The sequence below is a fragment of the Salvelinus fontinalis genome, chromosome 30 (genome assembly GCF_029448725.1).
Source record: "Salvelinus fontinalis isolate EN_2023a chromosome 30, ASM2944872v1, whole genome shotgun sequence".
NCBI lineage: Eukaryota > Metazoa > Chordata > Actinopteri > Salmoniformes > Salmonidae > Salvelinus > Salvelinus fontinalis.
In genome coordinates this window covers 26,572,117-26,595,112 of record NC_074694.1, presented here as the reverse complement: position 1 = coordinate 26,595,112, position 22,996 = coordinate 26,572,117, and the positions used below count along the sequence as shown (strand labels likewise).

Below are 22,996 nucleotides of genomic sequence, written 5' to 3'. Positions count from 1 at the left end.
AATGCTCTACAACAAAGCTTTCTAAGTGTCCAACAAGCTTTTTCTGCCCTTAACCTTGTTCTGAACACCTCCAATGCCCTTCCCCCCCCGGTGTGAATACTACCTCTGAGGGTTTAGAGCTTGAGGTAGTCACCTCATACAAGTACTTGGGAGTATGGCTAGATGGTACACTACCCTTCTCGCAGCACATATCAAACCTGCAGGCTAAGGTTAAATCTAGACTTGGTTTCCTCTATCATAATTGCTCCTCTTTCACCACAGCTGCCAAACTAACCCTGATTTAGATGACCATCCTACCCATGTTAGATTACGGAGACGTAATTTAGATCGTCAGGTAAGGGTGCTCTCGAACAGCTAGATGTTCTTTACTATTCGGCCATCAGATTTGCCACCAATGCTCCTTGTAGGAAACATCACCGCACTCTATTCTCCTCTGTAAACTGGTCATCTTGTAAACCAAGACCCACTGGTTGATGCTTATTTATAAAAACCCTCTTAGGCCTCACTCCCCCCTATCTGAAATACCACCTGCAGCCCTCATCCTCCACATACAATACCGTTCTGCCAGTCACAGAACAGGTCTGACGAGGCCGACGCGAACAATATACTGCTTTCTCGGGAACAGGCCCAGATCCCCGTGATTTGCGTGAAGGGGAGTCGGAAAAAATGGTCCGGAGAAAAAGGGTCCGGAGGGCGGGCTGCCTTCTGAGAATTCGTAGGCGATCAAATAAACCCCCACTTCCTTCCATTCTGCTAGCAAACGTGCAATCTTTGGACAATAAAATATATGACCTTCGCGGAAGATTAAACTACCATCGGGACGTTCAAAACTGTAATATCTTATGCTTCACGGAGACGTGGCTGAACAATGACACTATCAACATACAGCTGGCTGGTTATACACTGCACCGGCAGGATAGAACAGCAGCATCTGGTAAGACAAGGGGCGGTGGACTATGTATTTTTGTAAATAACAGCTGGTGCACAATATCTAAGGAAGTCTCGAGCTATTGCTCGCCTGAGGTAGAGTATCTCATGATAAACTGTAGACCACACTACCTACCTAGAGAGTTTTCATCTGTATTTTTCGTAGCTGTTTACATGTCACCACAGTCAGAGGCTGGCACTAAGACAGAATTGAATGAGCTGTGTTCCGCCAATAAGCAAACAAGAATGTTCAGCATGTTAAATGTGCAACCTGAGGGAAGAAAACTCTGGACCACCTTTACTCCACACACAGAGATGCAAACAAAGCTCTCCCTCGCCCTCCATTTGGCAAATCTGACCATAATTCTATCCCCCTGACTCCTGCTTACAAGCAAAAATTAAAGCAGGAAGCAGCAGTGACTAGATCAATAAAAAAGTGGAGCAGATGCTAAGCTACAGGACTGTTTTGCTAGCACAGACTGAAATGTGTTCCGGGATTCCTCCGATGACATTGAGGAGTACACCCCATCAGCCATTGGCTTCATCAATAAGTGCATTGATGACATCATCCCCACAGTGACCGTACGTGCATACCCCAACCAGAAGGACCGAGCACGCCCCCATTCTCATCGATGGGGCTGCAGTGGAGTAGGTTGAGAGCTTCAAGTTCCTTGGTGTACACATCACCAACAAACTAACATGGTCCAAGCACACTAAGATAGTCGTGAAGAGGGCACGACAAAACCTATTCCCCTTCAGGATACTGAAAATGTTTGGCATGGGTCCTCAGATCCTCAAAAGGTTCTACAGCTGCACCATCGAGAGCATCCTGACTGGTTGCATCACTGCCTGGTATGGCAACTGCTCGGCTTCCGATCGCAAGACACTACAGAAGGTAGTGTGAACGGTCTAGTACATCACTGGGGCCAAGCTTCCTGCCATCCAGGACCTTTATACCAGGCGGCGTCAGAGGAAGGCCCTACAAATTGTCAAAGACTCCAGCCACCCTAGTCATAGACTGTTCTCTCTGCTACCGCACGGCAAGCGGTACCGGAGTGCGAAGTCTAGGTCCAAGAGGCTTCTAAACAGCTTCTACCCCCAAGCCATAAGACTCTTGAACACCTAATCAAATGGCTACCCAGACTATTTGCATTGCCCCTCCCCCCTATTTTAAATTGCTGCTACTCTCTGTTGTTATCATCTATGCATAGTCACTTTAATAACTACCTACATGTACATATTACCTCAACTAACCGGTGCCCCCACACATTGACTCTGTACCGGTACCGCCCTGTATATAGTCTAGCTATTGTTATTTTACTGCTGCTCTTTAATTACTTGTTAGTTTTATTTCTTATCCGTATTTTTTTAAAGTGCATTGTTGGTTAGGTGCTCGTAAGTAAGCATTTCACTGTAAGGTCTACACCTGTTGTATTCGGCGCATGTGACTAATGAAATTTGATTTGACATTCTGTTAAAGGTCCCCAAAGCACACACATCCCTGGGTCGCTCCTCTTTTCAGTTCACTGCAGCTAGCGACTGGAACAAGCTGCAAAAAAACTCAAACTGGACCGTTTTATCTGCATCTCTTCATTCAAAGACTCAATCATGGACACTTACTGACAGTTGTGGCTGCCTCACGTTATGTATTGTTGTCTCTACCTTCTTGCCCTTTGTGCTGTTGTCTGTGCCCAATAATGTTTGTACCATGTTTTGTGATGCTACCATGTTGTGCTGCTGCCATGTTGTGTTGCTACCATGTTGTTATTATTTTGGGTTGCTACCATGCTGTTTTTCATGTGTTGCTGCCATGCTATGTTGTTGTCTTAGGTCTCTCTTTATGTAGTGTTGTGTTGTCTCTCTTGTCGTGATGTGTGCTTTGTCCTATATTTGTATATATTTTTAATCCCAGCCCCTGTCTCCGCAGGAGGCCTTTTGCCTTCTGGTAGGCCGTCATCGTAAATAAGAATTTGTTCTTAACTGACTTGCCTAGTTAAAAAAAGAAGAAAAAAAATGGTGACTACATCACTGTTGATGACCTTAGCTGAACTGAAAGCCTTGTGGGTCAGGTCATAGGGTAGTTTGTTATAGCACAATTAGGCTGCTTACGGCTGTGTTGGATGTGTGTTATTAGACATGTTGTTAGGGTATTCCTAATTAGGGTATTCATAAGAGAAACAATGGAAGACACAGGTTGCGTCCCAAAAGAGCACCCTATTCCCCATATAGTGTACTACCTTTGAAATGTAGTGCACTATATAGGGAATTGGATGCCATTTGGGAAGCAGACATAGACATAGTATGCATTCTCACCTCCAGGTATGACATGGAGATGTTGTACTGCATGTCATCGCTGGTCTCCTCGATGGCTTTAAACAGGTCATTTAGAGTCCGTACGTAGATCCCCGGTTCCCTGTCCGTCCCCAACATAGTGTACGTCTTCCCACAACCTGAGCACAGACACACACGCACACACACAAAGAAGGAAAATATTCACAATCACAGTTTGCAGTTTGAGTTGAAGGAAATAAAATTGTTAATACCAAACAACTTGATCATTGAATAGTGTCTATTTCAGGGTCAGTACTATAATTTTTGTACCCCTTTCTGCAGGATCAGTTCACTTAAAGGAGAAGTTCTCTTTTTCACAGCCCCCCCCAAAAAATGATGTAAATGTGTTCCCAGCAAGCACATTTGGTTCTTTGTAAGTTTTGTAAGTTGTGGGAACGTACGTTTTTGGTTTCCCATTGGTTCTGGGAACTAAGCCATACGTTTCCTGATTGGTAAAACTGAAAGTTTTTAAATAACATTCTTAGAACATTCTTTGAACGTTACTAATGTATTCTTGTGTTTTTTATGGAAAGTTTTCTTAATGTTCTGAGAACATGACTTTAAATAGAACTATGAGGAAACCTTCCGAAAACGTTATGCTGAAGTACTGAAATTCCCACCTAAGAAACATATGGTTCTCAGAACGTTTTGTCCTAGCTCGGTATCCTGCACCATTACCAGAGAGTTGTATGCTAAATATTCATAAGACAACCTGGGCTCTCATCTAGCTGTAAGAAACATTTAGTTCTCAGAATGTTATGTACTAGCTGAGATGTTATGCATGGGTCCAGACACCTTTTTTTGTGATTTCACTTGTTTTTGAGAACCTTACCCTAAACAACAAATCACTTCCTAATGATGAGAAAATGTTTTGTTGTTTGGGATAAGTTTCTGAAAAACAAGTGAAATCACAAAAAAAATATCTGGACCCTTCAAATAACATTCCATGTACAGTACATCAAAAAGAGAGATATGGTTGTGAAAAAGAAAACTTCTCCTTTAAATTCAGTTAATTTATTTGGCCTTTTACAGGAATTTGTCTCACATTCAGTAGCTGTACACTATGTTTAAACTCAATATTAAAAAGCCTTCTTGTTGAAAGCTTAACCCCAGTCAAGCTCTATTTCAAGAAACCATGCCTGTTTAGGTCGAGAAGGACAGCCTGGTCACCAGATCTTAATTCTGTTTAGGACAACAAGACTGTGACACATGGAGTTTAATTAGTTTAATTTGAGATGAGCAGAGATTAAAAGCGGTGAGTCTACAGGGAGAGACAGACAGCAGGAGGGAGGGGGGGGGGGAGGAAGGGATGGAGGGGAAGATACTTTTGGGTCAGTTGTATTTGTCTTTCTAGGTAGTGACTGACTGTCTGAGCCCTGCTTCTTGGCAGTCAGGTGCTCCCTATGACACAATTTCCTGTTCCTATTAAAAGCAGATTCAGAGATGACACACAACACCCCTCCCAAGTCCATATGGTAACAAATCAGACTAATTAAAATCTAGAACCACCAGATTAATCAAGTGGAAAAGGAAGATAGCACTATATGAGTTTGATTATACGGCTGTAATGAGCAAAATAATAATAAATAACTTGGATAAAAATACATGCAGTCAGGATCATCAACCCCCAGGCTGATTATTTCCTATGTAATGTTCTCCCCTGGTGCCCAGTGGGTGGTAGGTGAGGACAACACACACAAGGACAAAGGACACATGCACACATGCATTCACACACATGCACACAATTAAAATAGAGCAGGTATCCCCAAGTACGCGCAATGCCGTGGGGATACACCAAATAAAAATGTGATTCACATTAAAAAATATATATTAAAAAAATTACATATTTTTTCCTTCACATTTTCAAACAGTCCATTTATATTTTCCAATGGGGCTACACAGGTTTTTTTCTCGCCTGAGTAGCCTTCTGTCACTGCCAAAAATCGAATTAAACCATCTAGTGTTCAGCGAAATAACAACACAATGTCAAAAACAGATAGCCTAATCAAATAATTAACATCCAATCACATTAACCGTTACTCTCTCGCGGGAATTCCACTAATGGTCTGTACGTAGCCAAATGTAGCTGCTGCTCATTCCGTTTGCTCGAAAATGGATAAATGGTTAAAGAGACACATACCAGCTCTACTGGCAGTACTGCTACTACCAGCAGTACTATACCTGCACCTGTCATAGACAGAAGTTGTTCTGCTTCCACGAGCACATCCAACAGCCAAAGAGCTGCTGCCCCCTTATCAGGGAAAGACAGGGATGTTGGACCATCGAAGAGGCGCAAATATGACAGACTGTCACATTCTGACCTTAGTTCTTTTGTTATGTCTTTGTTTTAGTATGGTCAGGGAGTGAGTTGGGTGGGTTGTCTATGTTCGTTTTTCTATGTTGTGTTTTGCGTTTGGCCTGGTTCTCAATCAGAGGCAGGTGTCGTCAGTTGTCTCTGATTGAGAATCATACTTAGGTAGCCTTTTTCCACCTGTGTTTCGTGGGTGATTGTTTTCTGTTCTGTGTTTTGTATTTTCACCGTTCAGGACTGTTTCGTTCTCGTGTTTTGTTGTTTTTGTTTGAGTATTCGTTTTCATTAAAAGAGATAATGAATCCTTACCACGCTGCACCTTGGTCCTCCTCTCTTTCTCCCAACGACGAACGTTACACAGACAGGGATGTTGGACCATCGAAGAGGCGCAAATATGATGAGAACTGCATTGATTTGGGGTTCACTTATATTGGGAGAAGTGCCTTTCCTCAGCCACAGTGTGTTATATGTGCAAAAGTCCTATCTCACAACTCTTGCGCAGATATTTAGAAACAAAACATGCCAATTTGAAAAATAATCCACGGGAGTTTTTTGAGCGAGAATTAAGACGACTTTCGAGTAGTAAGACCTTTAAAAGCAAAAGATTCCATTAATAAGAAGGGGCTAGAAGCGTCTTATATGGTGAGCTACCGAGTGGCTAAGATAGGCAAGTACCATACTATTGTGGAGGACTTAATTCTTCCTGCTGCAGCGGATATGTTTGGGACAATGCTGGTGGGAAAAGGCCCCAAAAAACTATACAGACAATGCCTTTGTATCGTCTGCTTCCAACTCACAACCTCAAACACGTAGATCCCCTGAACGCAGCTCACTCTCCAGATCCCAATCACTTGTATTCTAATCACCTGTTCACACACCTGTATGTCATTATCACACACTATTTAGTTCAATTCTTTGCACCCCATCACTGAGGTATTGTTTGTTTTGAGACACACGTCTTTCAGAGCTCTGTTTTTCCCGTGATTTAATCCTCCCGTGTATTATAGTTTTTGACTGCCTCACTAACGACGCCTTTTTGCCTATTCCCTGCCTGTACTTTAGCCTATCGGATTTCCTGTTATCTACTTATTGCCTGATCTCCCGGACTACGTTACTAGCCTTTTCCCTGCCTGTACTGTTGCCCTTTTGGACCCCCTGTGCATGACCTTCTGCCTGCCCCTGGACCCAGCTACCTGCCTCCTCCTGTGGTCCTTTACAATAAACACCTGCCTGCCCCTGGACCCAGCTACCTGCCTCCTCCTGTGGTCCTTTACAATAAACACCTGCTGCGCCCTGCGCTTGAAACCAACTCTCTGTCTCCCATCGTGTTCATTACAGCCTTCATCAAACAACACTGTTTCACAACGCATCAGTGACACGGCAGGATATTTGGAAACAATTACTGTTTCGCATACAAGCCAGTGAATTCTATGCATTACAGCTGGATGAGTCAACAGACGTGGCGGGCCTGATACAGCTCTTATGGGGGGTCAATTAAGGATGAGACCCTCTTCTGCAAACCACTGGAAACCAGGACAACAGGAGAGGATATGTTTAAAGTACTGGTGGTAAAGTACTGGTGGTCAAGATGTGTTGGTATCTGTACTGATGGAGCAAAAGCTATGACAGGGAGACATAGTGGAGTGGTAACACGCGTGCAAGCAGTTGCTCCCGATGCCACTTTGGTACACTGTAGCATCCACTGAGAGGCTCTTGCTGCCAAAAGAATGCCTGACAGCTTGAAAGACATTTTGGACACTACAGTGAAAAAGGTTAACTTTGTTAAAGCCCCTGAACTCTCGTGTATTTTCTGCATTGTGTAATGATATGGGCAGCGACCATGTAACGCTTTTACAACATACAGAGAAGTCCACCGGTTATCAAGGGGCAAAGTATTGACACGTTTTTTTAAATTGAGAGACGAGCTTAAAGTTCTCTTTACTGACCATAATTTTCACTTGTCTGACCATTTGCATGTTGACGAGATTCTCACACTGGGTGTTTTTCCTCGCCTGAATGATCTGTATCTAGGATTACAGGGACTCTCCACAACTATATTCAATGTGCGGGAGAAAATTGAGGCTATGATTATGAAGTTGGAGCTCTTCTCTGTCTGCATTAACAAGGACACCACACAGTGCAAATGAACTCAAGCTTACGGACAATGTCAAATGTGATATAGCGAAGCACCAGAGTGAGTTGAGTGTGGAATTACACAGGTACTTTCCCGAAACAGATGGCACAAACAACTGGATTCGTTATCCCTTTCATGCCCTGCTTCCAGTCCACTTACCGATGTCTGAACAAGAGAACCTCGTCGAAATTGCAACAAGCGGTTCTGTGAAAATGTAATTTAAATCAGAAGCCACTGCCAGATTTCTGGATTGGGTTGTGGTCAGAGTATCCTGCCTTGGAAAATTGCGTTGTTAAGACACTGATGCCCTTTGAAACCACGTAACTATGTGAGAGTGGATTCTCAGCCCTCACTAGCATGAAAACTAAATACAGGCACAGACTGTGTGTGGAAAATGATTTAAGACTGAGACTCCAATACAACCCAACATTGCAGAGTTATGTGCATCCTTTCAAGCACACCCTTCTCATTAACCTGTGGTGAGTTATTCCCAATTTTCGATGAACAAATAAGGTTTTATATGTAGGATGTTTAAATAAAGAGCAAAATTATTGATTATTATTATATTATTATTTATGCCCTGGTCCTATAAGAGCTCTTTGACACTTCCCACGAGCCGGGTTGTGACAAAACTTCACAATTATTCTTATGTTTAATAAATGTATCGTACAATGATGGCAAAAAAACAACATTTGAGAGTGCGCTGAACCTGGTGCTAGAGGGGGTACGCAGCTGAAGGTTGAATGTTTGAAGTGGTACGGGACTATAAAAAGCTTGGGACCACTGGAATAGAGGATATGGCAGCTATGACAAACCTGTGGGTCCGTAGGCGAAAACGGTGGCGTTGTAGCCAGATATGAGGCCTTCGATTAGGCCCTTGGTCGTGGCTCTGTACACCTCCTCCTGGTTGGCTGAGTAGTCAAACGCTACGTCGAACATATAGGTCTTTTCCCGGGAACGGTTGGCACGCAGGATGTCATCTGGATCCTCCATGGGGTCCATCAGTACCACCATCTACAGCAGAGAGGAAGGGAGGAGAGAGGGATGAAAAGTGAGAAAAGTGATATTTGAATGATTAGTCATCATACCACAGAAACATCATTGCATAACATATAATAATACTTTTCGTTTTATGAATCTGTCAGTAGAGAATGACTGCAATTATCCCTGAGGCAGGGCTTGTGACTACACACCAATATATGCAAATGCACTCAAAACTCAATTTGGGTAAATATTGGACAGAACACGTTTGGTTATTTTGACCCTGCAGTTGGGCCACATGACAAGCCATTGCCAAAGCCAGGTTGGGTTGTTGAAGCTGGATTATTGAGCTACGTTCAGAGGAGGGCAGTATTTCTGTTACATGTATTTGAAATACGTATTTTTATATTTTGTCATTTGTATTCCACGGGCTGAACTACACTCCAAAGTATTTTGTAACAAGATACTTTCAAAAGCTGTGATTTATATATTATAAATACAAAATACTTTTCTATACCATTTCTTTATTGCGGTTCACAATTTTGTGGCCCTCTTTCACCCTACAACGGTATCAAAAGTCTCATGACACTATGTTGTGATAAGAGTGTCTGCTAAATAACCTAAATGTATATGTAAAAATGAACAACTGCAAAGCACACTGGGAATTGTCATTGATCTTGAGTTCATGCTCTTATCACACCATAGTGCCCGTCACGGACGTCAAAAGGAGGAGAACGAAGCGCAGCGTACATTTTCTTTTTATTAGAAAAGACGCCGAACAAAACAATAAACACTACAAAACAAACCGTGAAGCTAAAGGCTATGTGCCACAAACAAAGTCAACTTCCCACAAAGACACGTGGGAAAAAGGGCCACCTAAGTATGGTTCTCAATCAGAGACAATGATAGACAGCTGTCCCTGATTGAAAACCCATCCTGCCCAAAACATAGAAATACAAATAATAGAACGAAAGAACATAGAATACCCACCCCAAAATCACACCCTGACCAAACCAAATAGAGACATAAAAAGGATCTCTAAGGTCAGGGCGTGACAGTCCCCCCCCCCCCAAAGGTGCGGACTCCGGCCGCAAAACCTGAACCTATAGGGGAGGGTCTGGGTGGGCATCTATCCGCGGTGGCACCTCTGGTGCGGGGACCCTCGTCGCCAACCCCGGACTGGGGACCCTCGTAGCGGGCCCCGGACTGAGCACCCTCGTAGCGGGCCCCGGACTGAGCACCCCCGGACTGGAGACCGTCACTGGAGGCTCCGGACTAGGGACCGTCGCTGGAGGCTTAGTGCCATGACTCCTTACTGGAGGCGTCATGCCATGGATCATCACTGGAGAATTCTTGCCATGGATCATCACTGGAGGCTTCGTGCCATGGATCATCACTGGAGGCTTCGTGCCATGGATCATCACTGGAGGCTTCTTGCCATGGATCATCACTGGAGTCTTCTTGCCATGGATCATCACTGGAGTCTTCTTGCCATGGTTCATCACTGGAGGCTTCTTGCCATGGATCATCACTGGAGTGAGGAGACGTATGGGCAGTCTGGTACGTGGAGCTGCCACAGGACTCACCAGGCTGGAGAGACATACAGGAGGCCTTGTCCTTGGCAGAGGCACCGGATACACTGAGCCGTGGAGGCGCACTGAAGGTCTCGAGCTTAGAGCCTGCACAACCCGTTCTGGCTGGGTGGTTATCTTCACCCTGCAAATGCGGGGCGCTGGCACAGGACGCACTGGGCTGTGCAGACGTACCGGAGACACAGTGCGCAGAGCCGGCGCAGGATATACTAGGCCATGGAGGCGCACTGGAGGTCTGGAGAGCAGGGCTGGCACAACCCGTCCTGGCTGGATGCTCACCCTAGCCCGACAGATGCAGGGAGCTGGAATGTAGCGCACTGGGCTAAGAACGTGTACTGGAGACACCGTGCGCTCCACCGCATAACACGGTGCCTGACCAGTACGACGCTCGCCAAAAATTTGGGGGCGGCCTCTTGGGCTTCCTTGCTAGCCGTGTTCCCTCGTAACGCTGCCGCTCTGCTTTCGCTGCCTCCAGTTCCTCCCGTGGACGGCGATACTCCCCAGCCTGCCTCCAGGGTCCCTTACCGTCCAGTATCTCCTCCCATGTCCATTTCTCCAGATAGCGCTGCTCCCCCTTATCACGCTGCTTGGTCCCTTGGTGGTGGGAAGTTCTGTCACGGCCGTCAAAAGGAGGAGACCAAAGCGCAGCGTGGTGAGCGGACATTTTCTTTTTATTAGAAAAGACACCGAACAAAACAATAAACACTACAAAACAAACCGTGAAGCTTAAGGCAATGAGGCACAAACAAAGTCAACTTCCCACAAAGACAGGTGGGAAAAAGGGATACCTAAGTATGGTTCTCAATCAGAGACAACAATAGACAGCTGTCCCTGATTGAGAACCCATCCTGGCCAAAACATAGAAATACAAATAATAGAACGAAAGAACATAGAAAACCCACCCCAATCACACCCTGACCAAACCAAATAGAGACATAAAAAGGATCTCTAAGGTCAGGGCATGACAGTGCCATCATACTTTAGACATCAATGTAGGGTGAAAGAGGGCCACAAAATGGCAAACTACTTTAAAGTAATGGTATAGAAAAATATGTTGTATTTTGAAAATAAAAATGAAGTATTTCGAAAGTATCTTGTAACAAAATACATTGGAGTGTAGTTCAGCCCAGTGTAATACAACATACAAAATAATCAGAAGTAATTGAAATACGCATTGGAATTTAGTTCCGCCCAATACAAATTACATCTTTCGAAAGTATCTTGTTACAAAATAGATTGGAGTGTAGTTCAGCCCACTATTTACACAGCGCTGGGTTGCTTACTCCTCTCTCACTTCTGCTGCCATCTGCCACAGTATGACTGTGAGAACCGTAATGGCTGACAGTTACCCAGCTCTGTGCAGCACAGGAGGCTGCTGAGGGGAGGAAGGTTCATAATAATGGCTGGAATGGAGTAAATGGAATGGTATCAATCACATGGAAACCATGTGTTTCATACCATTCCATTTATTCAGTTTCAGCTTTTACTATGAGCCCGTTCTCCCCAATTAAGGTACCAACGGCCGCCTCTACTGTGCAGGTAATTAAAGTGGTGAAGAGAAACTGACGGGCGCAGCAGCAGTTAGATCCGGGGGTCTGGTGGTTTAAACAGGGCCTTTTATCCATCTGCAGCTGGAGATACAAAGGGCCTACTGTGGGGTAGATAGAGCCCTGAGTGCCACCGTGCCCCTCCACACCCACGCAGTCTACGTCCCAATTCCCCCTATTCCCTAGTGCACCCATAGGACCCTGGTCAAAAGTAGTGCACTATACAGTGCATTCGGAAAGTGTTCAGACTCCTTGACATTTTACACATTTTGTTACGTTTCAGCCTTATTGTCAAATGTATTAAATGTTTAAAAAATCCTCATCAATCTACACAGAATACCCCATGACAACAAAGCGAAATACTTTACTTGCTGGCCAACCGGCCAAACTGATCAATCGAGGGAGAAGGGCCTTGGTCGGGGAGGAGGCCAAGAACCTGATGGTCATACTCACCGAGCTCCAGAGTTCCTCTCTGAAGATGGGACAACCTTCCAGAAGGACAACCATCTCTGCAGCACTCCAGTATTCAGACCCTTTGTTACGAGACTCGAAATTGAGCTCAGGTACATCCTGTTTCCATTGATCATCCTTGACATGTTTCTACAACTTGATTGGAGTCTACCTGTGGTAAATTCAATTGATTGGACATGATTTGGAAAGGCACACACCTGTCTATATAAGGTCCCACAGTTGACAGTGCATGTCAGAGGAAAAACCAAGCAATGAGGTTGAAGGAACTGTCCGTAGAGCTCCGAGACAGGATTGTGTCGAGACACAGATATGGGTAGGGTACCAAAACATTTCTGCAGCATTGAAGATCCCCAAGAACACAGTGGCCTCCATCATTCTTAAATGGAAGAAGTTTGGAACCACGAAGACTCTTCCTAGAGCTGGCCAACCGGCCAAACTGATCAATCGAGGGAGAAGGGCCTTGGTCAGGGAGGAGGCCAAGAACCTGATGGTCATACTCACAGAGCTCCAGAGTTCCTCTCTGAAGATGGGACAACCTTCCAGAAGGACAACCATCTCTGAAGCACTCCACCAAGCAGGTCTTTATGGTAGCGTAGCCTGATGGAAGCCTCTTCTCAGTAAAAGGCACATGACAGCCCGCTTGGAGATTTTGCCAAAAGGCACCTGAAGGACTCTCAGACCATGAGAAACAAGATTTTCTGGTCTGATGAAACCAAGATTGAACTCTTTGGCCTGAATGCCAAGCGTCACGTCTGGAGGAAACCTGGCACCATCTCTACGGTGAAGCATGGTGGTGGCAGCATCATGCTGTGGGGATGTTTTTTAGCGGCTGGGATTGGGAGACCAGTCAGGATCGACGGCAAGATGAACGGAGCAAAGTACAGAGAGATCCTTGATGAAAACCTGCTCCAGAGCACACAGCCAAGACAATGCAAGAGTGGCTTTGGGACAAGTCTCTGAATGCCCTTGAGTGGCCGAGCCAGAGCCCGGACTTGAATCCAATTGAACATCTCTGGAAAGACCTTAAAATAGCTGTGCAGTGACGCTCCCCATCCAACTTGACACAGCCTAAGAGGATCTGCAGAGAAGAATTGGAGAAACTCCCCAAATACAGGTGTGCCAAGCTTGTAGCGTCATACCCAAAAAGACTTGAGGCTGTAATCTCTGCCAAAGGGGCTTCCACAAGGTACTGAGTACTTATGTAAACATGATATTACTGTTTTTTTGTTTTAATACATTTGCAAAAATGTTTAAAAAAAACTGTTTTTGCTTTGTCATTATGGGGTATTGTGTGTAGATTGATGAGGGAAAAAAACTATTTAATACATTTTAGAATAAGACTGTAACGTAATAAAACGTGGAAAAAGTCAAGGGTTCTGAATACTTTCCGAATGCACTGTATATAGTACAGCATGACATTTGGGACTCAACCAGACTGTCTGATGATTGATGTCTGGCACCATCGTCCACTATCTTTACCCACCGGCAAGCCATACTCAGGTCTATTCAGAGTCCGCCTGGCTCTCCCTGCTGGCTCTATTCAGAGTCCATCCACAGGGGCACCGCACAGTGGCAACTCAGGGGAAAGACCTATATAGTATTGCAAACATGAATCACTTCACTAAGTGGTGGTCTGGGAGACTTAGCTATCTCCCCAGAGCTCTGTTCGTCAGCAGAGGAGTCGGTCAAAGCTGAGGAGTCAGTTGGACACTCTGGTGAATATTTAAACATTGTCTTGATGTCACTCACGTTTTTGAGTAGACTTCAGGACTACTGGATGTTGTGGTGTGTTCCGGGTTTAAATAGACTGTTCTGTTCATGTCCATCTCTGAATGGCTGGAGAGAGGGCCTTTAGTTTCAGGACAGTGTTTGTGTGTCTGTCTCCTTGTGCGTGTGTGTGTGTGTGCGTGCGTGCGTGCGTGCGTGCGTGTGTGTGTGTGTGTGACTGAATGGCCTGGGTCTGGTCTAGTATCCCCAGCACAGCATAGCCCTGTTTAATGACCCCTCAGTCATGGAGCCGCTCACTTTGAAGCCTCTTGATTGAAATTCAAGAGGAGAAATCTGACTTTTAAAAGCGTACAATTACACAGAGAAAGAGGGAACAAAACACACGCACAGAGACGTAATCAGCAAACAGAAGAGAGGAGAGAGGTAAGAGATGGGGAGGGAAGAGAGGAGGGGAGGGAGAATGAGAGGAGGGGAGGGAGAATCACGTTTCTCAGGAAACATAGTATTGTATTGTAAACCAGGAGGTCTTCTTCTCTTCTCTCTAGCCAGGGTCAGAGACACTCAGTAACCTACAGAACCGCATCGGTCTGGTGTCCTCACCAACAACTTGACAGAACTAATGCGTTGTGTGTGTGCATGCGTGCGTGTTGGGGTGGAGATGACATAGGACAGAAGAGAGATGGCTCTGGCCTTGATGTACTTCAACCTATCTGTCTGAGAGCTCTGCTCTGCTCTGCTCTACTTTGGTCAGACAGGCTGGCAGCACCTCCTACTGTACCTGGCAGGCAAGGCTGTGTGCGTGTCCATGTGGGTGTTTCAGTAGGCCTCAGCGAGCATATAAAGTATCATGTATTTTGTTCAAGAGAGGTTCTGGTGTGCATCCAAGGATGTTCTTAGACCAGAGTGTGTTTAGTACAGTAGCACGTGTGTGTGTGTGTGTGCCTATGCTAAGGAACACCCTTTAAGGCCAATCGGGATGATTGCACACCTCTCGCATCTGTTGCCTTTGTTCCTTAGGTTACCTGGTTACCCTGTTACCCCACCTCGCCCGGTAATGCATGACAGCTGCTGGCAGGGCATGGCATCTTCTGTAGGGTGACTGTTGTTAAGGCAGCTGATAAGGAGACCTGCAGTATGGTGCCAGTGGGCCCAGATGGCTGTGAAACTAGGCATGCACTTGTTCCAACGTCAGTAATAGCACACTACTTAGAATTAAGCAATACATTGGGCATGCTTTCTAAGTAGTGTGCGTTCTAAGTAGTACGTTGAATGCAATTTGACACACATAACTGGATGCCAGAATATAAGACAAAAGCAGCTCTAGCTCCTCAATTGGAGTCATGGACCTCAGTCCACCTCCAACAAGGTTCACAAGGTGACTCACTGCATTACCTGGGAACAACCAGCAGTGTTTATTTAAAAGAACAATGACGGTGTTGTTGCTCTGCTCGCAATCCATGTTCCATTACTGTCATATTAACAATAACAGGCTCTTATAAAGAACACAGGTCTGACTTCAGTTCGTGGCTCCCTTTTCAAGCCTGCGTTGGAATCAGAAGTCTGATAGCACTATGTCATAACTCTCCTGTGATGATCTGGTTACACTAGGTCCACTCTACAGCGTGCTCTCTCTCGTAGAGGGGCAGAGCGGGAAGTCAGCTGTTTTATAGCAGTCATAAAATACGCTGCCTCTATGCTCTGTAGTGGTTGAGCGTGGAATGTAAACTATGGAACACAGAGAGACCCTTGGACATCAAAAGTTTGAATAATTAAAACAATATCTCTATTTTTGAGAATGTGGGAGTGGTCCGTGGACACTTAAGGGACAGTCATGTTGAGTGTGTTTCATTTGGTGATCTCATGAGGGACAGGAAACATACATTACTGTGTCTTTGGTTGTGTACACTTCTTAATTATGGGGTTTACATCTAAATATTGTGAAACGTTTGTTATTAAACATGACACTATTTGTGAAAAGATGTAATGTTAACCTTCTAAATGAGAAAATATGGGTTTTCATATAAAGTTAACCAAATCAGTGGCCACGCCCATGTGAGTATAGACGTTACATTGGCGTCATGGGCCGCCTTTTCTCAGAAGTGTATAAAGCCCACTCCTGACTAAATTTACATTAGACCATAAAATATGGAGCTGACGCTACATGTTGAAATGGTTAAGAACTACAGCTCTATAGGAGTCGCAGGAGACCAGACAGCGTGTAGTGTTGGCTACACCGCTGGGAATGGTTCAACTCTGAGACTATCAATCACTACAGAATAAGAGCAAATCCTAGACGTAGAATTACGACAACCGCGGAAGCATCTATCTATGCAACGACCATCTGTACGCCTGACATATCTATTACAACAGACACTATCCAGAGCCGCTGAGAAAGCTACAACCATGAAAGACATTGTGACTTCTGGGGAAGTTAACCAGAGACTCTCTGATGAACTGACTCTCCAGCAGATGGAGCGGCGATTCCAACAGAGAAGACAACAACGACATACGGGCCTAAATATATACATTGCAATTATTTTCCAATGAGCGGCCGTTCAACTGCAAAGGATTAGCATGTCAATGGATATAATTATCAACTGTGTGTAGTGAATCCATTTTGTCTTTCCCTCTTTTTATCTGTCCCCACCCCTTTCCATTATCTACAAGCCGTCATACCGTTTTATCCCACTAGGGACTCATCAATGCGTTGTGTTAGTAACCAATAACTATATTGTTTGTTTATGTATTTCTGTGATTTGTTTAGTTAGTTAGTAAATAAATAATTAAGCCAATTTGTATTTCGCTGATTCATTATGGAGGCTAGGGTCGTGCAGATATCCAAGGGTTTGCGACGTTCAGTAATGAGCCTGATGAGGTAATAATGATACATTAATAGAAGGCTAATCAAAATATCTGAAGAGTCGATTCGGGAAATAGAGACTCTATAAACATTTTCCCATGGTGCCCCGACTTCCTAGTTAATTAAAGTTCACATGATTAGTTTAATCATGTAATAATAATTACACATAGAGACTTGATTTGATAAAATAACAGTCATCACATTTAATGATAGTCCAGACCCGACAACTATGATGTGATAAAAGCGTCTGCTAAATTAACTAATTATAAATGTTTATGTAAAAATGAAAAATGTATTTGTCACATGCGCCGAATACAACAGGTGTAGACCTTACCGTGAAATGCTTACTTACAAGCCCTTAACCAACAATAGAGTTAAGAAAATATTTACTAAATAAACTAAAGTAAAAAAAGATACATTCTTTAAAAGTAACACAATAAATAACAATAACGAGGCTATATAAAGGGGGTACCGGTACCGAGTCAATGTGCGAGGGTACCAGTTAGTCAAGGTAATTTGTACATAAAGTGTACAGTGACTATGCATAGATAATAAACATCGAGCAGGAGCAGTGTAAAAACAAAGGGGCGGGGATAGACAGTACAGTGCATTCGTGAAGTATTCAAACCCCTTGACTTATTCCACATTTTGTTGTGTTACAGCCTGAATTCAAAATGGATTAAATAGATTATTTTTCTCACCTATCTACACACAATATGCATGTTCATTTTCACATATACATTTTGGTCAATTAGCAGACCTGTTTATCCAGAGTGCTTTGCTCAACTAAGGTTGTTAAACAACAACATATCCCAGTCATAGCAAGTAAAACGTTCCTGTAACGGTTACTGACAACATTGTTGCTGTTCAGTCTGGCTACTTGCAAATGCATTTCTGTATTTTAAAATACAAAATATGTGTTTTAATGAAATACATTTTAAAATAGAATTATTTTGTAGTTTATTTTGATACATTGATCTTTATGGTATTTTGTAATTGTATTTTGTAATTTTTGCCCATCCGTGCTTGCAGTCCAGTCCAGTATGGGTTGAGGGCAAAGAGAGAAGATGCAGGGTCTGATTTTCCATGGCACCAAGAACGTCCATTTCACATTGTGGCTTGGGGCAGTTATTTTCCCTTCTTCTGACTAATTCATGGGTCCAAATGAGTGAACTGAGCCTGGACACATGCAGGACACGAGACCTGAGACTGATGGATCGAAACACTGGCCGACCGCAGAGGCCGGGGAAACCAAAAGCAATTTCCTGCTTGATGGTTCTGGTAAACATGGCGCCTGCATCCCAAATGGCACCCATTTCCCTATGCAGTGAACTACTTTTGACCAGAGTACTATGGGCCCTATATGGGAAATAGGGTGTCATTTGGGACGCGGATGGAATTTTCTTCATCATCTGTTTTAATCATGATGTTTTTCCAGCACCTCAATGGACATCACATGGTAAAACCACTTCACACTGGATGCAGCCTAGAGAGTCAACACGAATGATAAATGACAAAACAAACGTCCAGAGCGGGAATTCAGACACTGGGGATCTACAAATATAGAGCCAGCGGCAACGCTAAATCTTTTAAATATTCATGGCCCTGTCCTCAACTATCACCCGTCCCAAAGTCAAAACGACAGCCTGCTTATGCGGCGACATGAAACCAATTAGTTGGATGGTGTTATTTAAATGCTATAAAAAGCCATGTTGGCTTGAGAGTCTCATCCAAGTCCTCTAAGCCTGATAGGGTTTCTAATCAACAGGGCTCACTGGTCTAGTCTTTAAAGGGAGACTTCTGTTCGGTTGGCCATCGAGCTGATTGGCGCGCTGCTTGCCGTGTTGCCCACACTGCTCTGCTACCACCGCCACCGTACTGCAGATTCATAATTTAACGCCTGGGTGTGGTGAGGTTTCACCTGCCTCTGTACTTCTCTCTCTCCCACCGACTCTCTCTCTCTTTCTCCTTACCCACATGAAACATTAATATAGTTTACTATAGAATATAGGGTTGGGTTTCTTTACCATACCGGGGTATACGGTATTACCTGAAGTGCACACAAGGGGCACTATAAAAATACAAATTTGGCATCAGGGATCTTTTGGCATCAGGGATCTTGATCCAGGAGGGGATTGAATGTATCTGCTATAACCAAGAAGCTTGATCTTGACATCTAGACACTTAGCTAGCAAGTTAGAAAACCAAATACATATAATTTATTTGACACATCTTAGAATTCTTATAGTTATACTTAACTTCTAGCTTTTACAGTATTATCCCTCGATCAGGTGTAGTACTTACTATATTACTATCTTTAAAAAAAAACACTAGTAAATACTACAGTAATGTCCGCAAAAACACTACCGTCTGCAAAAACGCAAATACTACAGTATTTAATTTGCATATACCCTGCCATTCCCTTCTCCCATATCGCAATTTGTGCCACCCATAAGTGGGAAACCTACATGCCGAGTATAGACCATATTGTGTTCCCTAATGGTTATAGAAAATAACAAAAGCTCCAAACTATCCATTCAGAACCCAGTCCTACGGGTTATGGAACATTTACTATTTTAGTATCTATCCAGTAGGTTTCCATAAGGAGAACGCCTCCACCTCTATGTCACAGATATTAAAACAAAACACTAAAGTAAATACTACAGTAGTGCCTGGAATGCTACAGTAAATACTATATTATACTACAGTCCACAAAAACACTACAGTAAATACTACAGTATAATACAATCTGCAAAAACACTATATTAATTACTATAGTACATACTACAGTTATTTTACTACAGTATTTATACTATAATTAACTGTAAATACTACAGTATACTACAGTAAACACTACAGTAAAGTCCGCAAAAACACTACAGTAAATGCTGTAGTATTTTTACCATAGTAGACTTAGTATTTTTTCATGTGGATATTTCTCCCTCTTCTCTCTCTGCTACACTCTCTCTATATCGCTCTCTTCCCGCTCTCTCTCTGTCTCCCTCGCTCCACTATCGGGTTCCAGGCACACACCGTGCCAAGATGGGCGACAGTGGAGAGGTGTGCGTAACCAGCACCAAAAGTCAACGAGTCACTGAGACAGCTGCTGACTATTTTATGCCCTAATCCAACTACAATAGAATAGAATAAAATGTGATTTGTCAATAAAACTCTAACATTACAGGCGTCAGAAAATTAGAATAGCGTGACACTGGCCAAAAATAGTTCCTGACAACATTGTGACTGGGACAGATTAGTTAGGATCTCATCCCTTCCCTCTAGGCCTATTCTTGAACTGACAGAGGTGCGTGCTTTAAAAGATGAGTTTGGGGATGTTCCTAAACCCATTGTGTTCTGGGACAGATGAGTTAGGAGTAAGAAGCCTGATGGAGGTGCGTGGTGCAGGAGTTGTGCAGGCAGCCAGGCACGGCCCACCATGGCCAGTATACCATTATCAGACTCACCTCCGGCCCAGTTCCACACTAACAAGAGGATTATCTCCCAGGCACAGAGGCAGGGAGCAAAGGACACAATCAGACTTAATTGTACGGTCCTCTGAGCCCAACACCACTAGACAGGAAACACAACCATCATTAACAAAGAGAAAGAGTGAGAGAGAAAGATAGACATAGAGAAAGAGAGAGACAGAGACAGAGCGAGAGAGAGAGACAGAAAGGGAGAGAGAAAGAGAGCGAGAGAGAAAGAAAGAGCGAGAGCGAAAGAGAAAGAGAGGCACATAGAGAGAGACAGAGGGCGAGTGGGAAAGAGAAGGAGAGATATGTAGAAGTTAAATATTTTAATGTAGAGGACAATACATTTACCACCTGCCAAGACAGACCTTCATAGTATATTGATGATAGTATGTATTCAGACGCATCATCTGTGGTAGAAGCCATCCACATGGCAAGGTATAGAATGCTGGTAGAAATGATTTATAGAGGATTTGTAGATGACAGAGGGTCACTGGTCATAGAGATTGAGCCAGAGCTACACTACCATAACAACACCATGTCTATACATGTATCACGAGTGACTGTCCCAGTTCATGTGTTGTATATGTTATATGTGGTCTGGAATTGTGTGAGTTTATGTATTCTGATGTACGTATGTATGGTTTAGTGCTTGTTTGTGTGTCTATAGGTCAGGGCTGTGAATGTAGGACAGAGATAAAGGTTGTTTACTTGCTTTAGTGTGTGTGCCTGCGTGTGTCTGAGCGTGTACGTGTGTGTGTCTAAGCGTGTGTGTGCGCGCGTGTCTGTACCTGCCTGTGCTTATGTTTTCCCTAGATACACTGTCCCTTTTAATCCATGTCCTTTGGCGACAGTGCGGTTGCCATGGCAGCAGGGCGAGGAGCCTATCTACCCCTCATAGGCACGCCCTACACACACCTGTTGCTATTAGGCTAATAGGGGCCGGTGGGGTGGGCTGTGCTGGAGTGGGGTGGGCTGGCCTGCTACTAGGGGCCATCTGTACTACTTGCAGGCCTGGGGGTCCCCTGGAAAGAGGGGTCTGGGACTGGGAGATGTAACTCACACCACACAGAAGATCTCAGGCCCAGCAGATGTCTGAAGCAGTGTGTAAAGCTGTGGGAAACACCAAGCCCCAACACACCCTCTTCAGAGCTAAAGCACACCCACCATCACCGGTAGGTTATGGAACCGTCTTATCGATATGCCTGAGGACTGAATAACAAAAGGTTTTCAACTGGGATAACACACACAATTACCCCTGGACAAAGGAACTCAATGTCATTGTTGGAAACTGACTAATTGACTTGAGCATGTTTTTGTATGTTTCTAATCACATAACAAAGGGGGCCTGTCTCTGTTCCCATAACGGTGAGATGGGAGGCATGTGTTAGAGCTAGATTGTAAACTACTGCCCAATGACGCTGTCTTATAGCTTCAACATTTGTATATAATTATATTCTCTCAATATGTTATAGCTTCACTGTTATATATCACTATATTCTCTCAATATGTTTTAGCTTCATTGTTATATATCACTATATTCTCTCAATATGTTATAGCTTCACTGTTATATATCACTATATTCTCTCAATATGTTTTAGCTTCACTGTTATATATCACTATATTCTCTCAATATGTTATAGCTTCACTGTTATATATCACTATATTCTCTCAATATGTTTTAGCTTCACTGTTATATATCACTATATTCTCTCAATATGTTTTGCATCATTATATTCATTTGAGTAAGAATGGGTCGCTTATTCTCAAATAGCTCTTTGTGTATGATTCTGGATAATTAACGATGGAGTGAGGCAGGAATATATACTCCCTAGTCTCAAAGCTTCTCCTGACTGATAAGAAGACAGGGACTTGAATGGAGGAGCCCTAAAGGTTCCAGACTCGGGCTGGGACAATAACACCACCTGCCAAGCCACAGAGATTCATTGTACATTCTAGACTCAGAAGGGGGAGGACTTGTCAGGGAAGAGGGTACAAACGGAGGTTATACATATATGTGCGTGTATAATCATACTTCGTCTTTGCAGCTGTATGACCAGGTGCGCTTGAATAAATCTAGCTAGGGCATTCTTCAGAGTCCGACTGGAATTTATACCAGAATCTTAGAACCTAACACCATATTTAAAGAAGCTGACCTACAACATATATTTAGACACAAGATATGATGCATTATCAATATGATCAAACACAAGTTAACCCTAAGCTACAAAGAAACATGATCAACTGACATATGGCTAAAACCAAAACTCTGAACTTACAACCAGATCAAAAACAGCTACGATCCAGAACCTTATGTCACCTCCCACCTAACCGTGTGTGCCCAGTTGAGAACCGGGATACTGCCTCTGGCAATTGAAGTAGGTAGTTCAATGCCGTAGATGAATAAGAGCGACAATCTACAGTCTGTGATTTAGGGGAGGTAGAGAATGAACTGCACTTTTTATTTTATTGTACTTCATATGATGATTTGAGAGCTATACTGTAAAATGTTGCAAAGAAAATAGGAATTACTTTGGATTGTAGATAGATTATAAACTTGATAGATTATAAACTTGAATGGCTATTTAGGAAATAAGTATTCCTGGTTGCAAATTGTATCTCCTAAGCTTGGAAGATGCGACAA

The 22,996-nt window shown here is 43.6% G+C and overlaps 1 protein-coding gene across 1 annotated transcript in view; it reads right to left on the bottom strand.

Annotated features, from left to right (window-relative positions):
- The window catches only part of LOC129828883 (kinesin-like protein KIF19), a 71,350-nt gene that overhangs the window by 24,182 nt on the left and 24,172 nt on the right, over positions 1-22,996 (bottom strand). Inside the window, exons 3-4 of the mRNA XM_055890157.1 lie at positions 8,519-8,717; positions 3,241-3,377 (exon numbers count right to left, since the gene is read on the bottom strand). Coding sequence (XP_055746132.1) covers positions 3,241-3,377; positions 8,519-8,717 — 336 coding nt within the window. The remainder of the gene's footprint in view (positions 1-3,240; positions 3,378-8,518; positions 8,718-22,996) is intronic.